The sequence below is a fragment of the Frankliniella occidentalis genome, unplaced genomic scaffold (assembly GCF_000697945.3).
Source record: "Frankliniella occidentalis isolate FOCC.00 unplaced genomic scaffold, Focc_3.1 Scaffold14, whole genome shotgun sequence".
In the NCBI taxonomy this organism is placed as follows: domain Eukaryota; kingdom Metazoa; phylum Arthropoda; class Insecta; order Thysanoptera; family Thripidae; genus Frankliniella; species Frankliniella occidentalis.
In genome coordinates this window covers 3,009,760-3,015,377 of record NW_026267144.1, presented here as the reverse complement: position 1 = coordinate 3,015,377, position 5,618 = coordinate 3,009,760, and the positions used below count along the sequence as shown (strand labels likewise).

Below are 5,618 nucleotides of genomic sequence, written 5' to 3'. Positions count from 1 at the left end.
GGGGGGGGAGAGGTAAAGGGAAGAGGGGAGAGCAGGTTAATGAGTGCAAGGGGAGGAGGGGGATGGTAGAGAGAGGTGAGGAGGGGGGAGGGGAGGGGAAGTCAGGTTAGCGGCCTCCGGGATGACTAACAGGAAAGGGGTGGCGGTGCGGCGGTCGTGACGAGTGCTGCTGCTGCTCCCCCGACGGACACGCGCGTCGATTCGATTTCCGATGCGTTTTCAGCCGGCGAGGAATAAGGGTTGTTGGCGTGGGCGTGGGCTGGGTGCCGTGCGGGGCCGGGTGGGTAACTGGCCCAAGGCCGCCCCACAACTATCACTCGTGCAGCTCGGTGGGAGTTGAAACACACGCATCGGCTCTAATAAAGGGGACAGCAGCAGCAAGTCGTCACACACACACACACTAAACCCTATGCACTTTGTTGTGCATAAACATGCAGAAGCAGCCATAAGTATGCACAAATTGTATGCATAAATGTGTACAAATCGTGCATGGTTATGCACAAACTGTACTGTGTATTTCATAAAAGACACAGGCACGGGCGGGTATGCCTAAACCCAAGGAGCTATGGCACCTCACGGGCAGAGCGGGCGAGGCGAACCCGCCTGCATCTGTGTCTTTTATGAAACACCCGGTACATGGTTATGCTTAAAATTTTGCATGTCTGTACACAACACAAAATAAAGGACTTAGCGTTATAGACAAAGGAAAGAAAAACATGAGATGCATGCAAAATTTCTTACACTGTACTACTAGGACTAGGAAACTAGGAAAACACGAGAATAGAAAATTGTTTATTGCGTTCATTTCTGGCGAGCAGCACGGTGCTAGTTGATGCGCAAATTTAAAACGCCGGTCGTCGGGTGTTACGGCAACGTGGCGGCGCTGGCGGCGGCGGTCGGGGTCGGGCGTTTTGCGGTTGCTGCCTGCGAGCCGGGCGGCGCGGGCGGTCGAGGCCACTGCTTGCGATACCGCGCCACGCCACGCCCTGGACCAGGTTAATTACGGCACGCAGACACGATCAGCGTTGTTGTTGTTTAAGAACAATTATAAGACCCTGACTTTGGGCTGTGCGGCGGCGGCGTGGCGTAGCGTGGCGGCGGGCTGAAAAGCCCAACCCCCTTCTCGTCCTGCCCCGCGCGTCCCTCCCTCCCCCCGCCCTCCCTCTCTCGCAGCCACTACTTTGCATTCCAGGCGAGCTGGCCTATTCTCAGCCACCGAGGCGTATTATAAAATGAACAAACAAGATGACGCCCCCACAGCAGCGATATACCTGTGTCCGAAATGATGATAACCCCTTTCGCCAGAGCAAAAGGCTGCGGCTTCTTTTTTAAAAAAATATTTGCGTGTCGCTGTTTTTGTAATACTCCGCTGTGCTCTTTTTCATCGGAATAAAAGAAAAGAAAAATATTAACAGCGCACCAAGGAGCAAGTTTCAGGTTAATCAAATAATTTTGAAATTCATTAATGAAAACAAAATTAAAGCCGAAACTCTGCTCTTGTTTTTTTATTGTGGTTCCGGCCCGTGCACCTTGGCCGACTGCAAAGCACCGGCGCCCGGCACCCCCGTTAGCATGGGAATGCGGTGTGCGTACTCACCTTCTAGGCTGGTGGCCCCAGGTAGGTCGGAGAAGTCTGCAACACAGAAACAGGCGTGAGTGAGTATATAAGACGGGCGGACCATTGCCGACGTCGAAGCGCACGAGGACGCGACCCCGCCAGTCTTAAAATTTGCAGTACAGAGAAGCGTCATTATCACACAATTTCGCGTTTGTTTCCCGCACAATTCGAGTTTAACAAACGCTACCCCCCCCCCCCACACCTTATTCCGCTTTGGAGCCTACGCACAGTGAAATGTCGCCACTCCTTGCTGAGGCTGCAGAGAGGGAGAGTGAAGCCTTTCGAGAGACGTCTCCGAGTTAGGCAACAAAACTTGAACGTCGTGGCGGCGGCGAGCGCGTCACGGCACAGTCACGCTTCTTGATCCTCAAGTTTCACACACATGTCTCATCGTACCCCCCCCCCCCCTCCTTTCTCTTGCCACTAGCAGCTGGTAAACTCCCGTGCAAGCAGCCGGCATACGCATCCCCCGCGCTACACAGAGGGAGCGGGTAAAGGTGCGGGGTGCCAACAATGCGCAGATACGCGAAATAAGGCTGCTAATGATATTGCGAAACCAATGGCTAATTTACGACACAGCAAATTGAGGTTTTAAAAAATTAGCCGATACAATAATTTTAGCAGTACAGCTTAAGAAATATAAAGTACGTGTAGCTCAACACAGCTAAATGATTAGGAATCCCTCATTTGGCTATTGGCTTAGCTTATCATTCTTCCACGTGTTTACCTGCCCGTATTTTGCGCGGCGACCAATACAGTGGTTTTGCGCGCGCCGATGCCCTCCTGCGCTATCACTTTGGTCGCACACTAACAGTTTCCGGCTGCAATCTCCTCTCTTGCTTCCCATACAGAAAGGCGTCGTCGCCGGATACACCGCTCCGGCTGGGGGTAGCGGGAGGGAAAGCCGAGCCGGCTCCATCGAGAGCGCCACACCGACCGATGCGCCCGGCGGGCGTAGGGGCGGCGGGGCGCACAGGACAGGGCGAGCGAGGCTAGGGGGAGAAAACTTCAGGCGGCGGCGTGTTTTTGACGCTTTCCACTATCTCATCGAGCCCTGGGGGTTGCGTTCGGACACACGGCAGCAGCCCCTTCCCCCCGCGGGCAGGTGGATACCCCCGCGGACCACCTCATGCGGGGCTACGCACCGCCGCGCCGGGAGAGGCGCCCCCAACCAGCCATTCTTTATTTCCGCCAAAGTACTGAGCTAAGCGCTCGCAGAAGAAACTTGCCCCCGCGATAACAAGGTTATTGCCACTTCCACCCCTCTCCTTCGGGCAACTACTGTGCTTTCGGCGCGTGGAGCGACGGAGAGCAGAACTGTGCGGGAGTGGGGAGGGGTGGTGGTGGTGGTGCCACGCGGTCTGAGAGCGAGCGAGCGAGGCGGCGAGGGGTAGGGGGGGGGGTGAAGGGGGCAACCCTTGTCTACGTCCCGGGGGCTCTTGCCATGCGCGCATCACCTTGCGACTGACGTGGACAAGAGAGCAGTCGGGGAGTGGTGGTGGTGGTGGCGTGGCGTGGCTCGGTGGGGGCAAGACGTAGGAAGTTGTAACTAACTTGCTCTCCGCCTGTCATTCAGCGCTTCCCACTGTTGCCGGGGTCGAGATTGTCACACCCACCCCGCACTTTCCACTATACTCTCTTTCCCCTAACATTCCTCGCGCTCTATCTCTTGGTCGAACAATAGTAATAGAAGAAAAGAAGACAGCAAAAAAAAGGAGGGCGGGGGACAAGATGGTGTGCGAAGTGTGTGATGACACGTCGCATTATCATTCCTTCTATTACCTGTCTTATCTCATCGGCAGCAGCTCGCTAGGCCCGACCACCCTTCAGCCACACCCTCTTTCAATCCCTTCGCCTCCACCGCCTGAGCTGCCAACCACCCTTGTCACCTTCCACGACGCGGCCGTGTTTTTTCGTTAAAAACTCTTCTAAGACAAATTCTCTGTAAAAAAATGAGTTTTTTTTTTTAAGGTTAACCTTCATTGCGACACATAGAAAGGCTGTCGCCGACACAGGAAATACACACTCGACACAAGGCCGTACATGAAAGGTGTCTCCGAGGCGTCGTCCCCGCGCCCCGCCTGTTCTGTTCGTCGCCCTTTTCCTTTCTGCAGACATCAGACGGCGTCGCGCAGCCGCAGCGAAATACATTACAGCCAATGTGATTGCCATCCTGCCCGCACGTCGCCCCTCCCCCTCTCTCTTTCTTTCTCTCTCTCTCTCTCTCTCTTTGACGAGAGACACAAAAAAAATATAGTAATGTTCTGTGCGGGCCTTGGTGCGGTGCGGCGTGCCGGGAGAGGCGAGGAGGGTCGCGGCCGCACCGGCGTCCTCTGCTTTCCACCTGCGTTTCACTCAATTAGATTATTCACCTTCTTCCTTGGCAGGGGCCTCTGAGCTGCGTCAGCAAGCGGTCTGTCCGCCGCCGTGCCGCCCTACTTCCCAACCCCTCTGTCTCTGTCTCTCCTCGTCCTCGTTCGTCTCTTGTCTTCTCCCTCTCTCACCTAGCGGTGCAGCCAGTCGGGCAAAACGAACAAAAGGGTTTCCCCGACCAGACATATTATTGGAAGGAGAGAGACAGAGTAAGAAAAAAAACACACGGCGCAGCAGAGCAAAAACAGGAGCAACAGCAGAGGTGGTGGTGGCCGTCAACGCCCTGAGCTAGGTTTGACGCAGCCGGGCCATCGCGAAAAGGATTGGTTTAGTTTTGTTATAAACCAACAAAACACTGAAAGATACATTATTAGTCGAGAGCTCGGTCGAGAGTGAGTGCTTTATCACGATGAGCACGGACGCAATGAGAGGGGGTGCAGGATGGAGAGATGACGTCAGGGGCACTGTTACAAATTCCGCGTGCGACCAGACAACAAACTTTTTAAGACCTCGGTATACGTGTGCGGCGCGGACGTACCGGGTGATGCAGAGAATACGCAAATGCACGTGGGTTTGGCCAACCAAAGGGGCTATGGCGCCTTACCGGCAGAGTGGGTAGGCACACCCGCTCGAACCTGTGTCCTCTTTGGATCACTCGGTACAATAAACAGCAAAAATCGTGGAGGAAACACTTGTCACTGAAATTTCCGAGGGAAAATCATAAATAGCCTTTGCCTGTGTTTGCACTGTGAACCTCTCTCCTAAAATCAGTAGTGGTCCGCCTGTTGGGCGGAGCAGGCAGCTCGAGGAAGGTGGTAGGGAGGGGATGGTGGGAAGATGGGAGGAAGAGGGGCGAGGAGGTGGCGATCCTTAACACGTAGGCTTGTGTCGGGCGCCCCGGAGGCCAGAACCGAGGACGGCGCGGCGCGATGATAGCGGACAGGGGCGGGCAGGGCACGAAGAAAGGGCGGGAGGGGGGGGGGACAGGCACGACCACACCAAAGTGATTCTCCGGGAGGAGAGGCGCAAAACGTTATTAGCGGAAGAGCTTTGCCTCATATTATGAAGTTCAGCGCCGTCCCCGGAGGAGTCCTCCTCCCCCATTTGCTTTCCCTCAACCCTCTCTCCTCGGCAGCGCGCTCCTCGGTCAGGCCATTTCAGAGCAGCAGCAGCAGCAGCAGCCAGCCCCTTTTGTCTGCCAAGCCTCTACCCCAGGGGGCTCCCGGCGCCGAGATTCAAAATCAAAAGCTACACCTGCTCTTTCAACACCACTTCTTCAAGGAATACGGATAACCTTTGCCTTTTTTTCTTCGTTTTCGATGCCAACCTGGAGCCTCCACCCCACCGAGATTTTAAGTCAAAAGCTATACACGTGGCCTTTCATTGCCGTGCGTTTCTCGAAGGACAACCTTCGACTTTGATTACGCTTCTGATGAAACAGAGGAAAAGAACTGGGTAATGGCTCTTACAGACGCGACTTGCTTACGTTTTGATTGGTCCGTCGCTTTAACCTTGCCTGTTCTAGCCGACCCGGAGCCTATCCCCTCGTTCGACGTATTTATATCCCAAACGTCCCATTTCTTCCCTCCCTCCCCAGCCACCTCTTTTACCCTAACCACCTCCCCCC

At 55.0% G+C, this 5,618-nt stretch overlaps 1 protein-coding gene across 1 annotated transcript in view; it reads right to left on the bottom strand.

Moving 5' to 3' along the window:
* Window positions 1-5,618, bottom strand: part of LOC113210389 (agrin-like) — a 242,240-nt gene that overhangs the window by 90,348 nt on the left and 146,274 nt on the right. Inside the window, exon 2 of the mRNA XM_052263849.1 lies at window positions 1,598-1,633. Coding sequence (XP_052119809.1) covers window positions 1,598-1,633 — 36 coding nt within the window. The remainder of the gene's footprint in view (window positions 1-1,597; window positions 1,634-5,618) is intronic.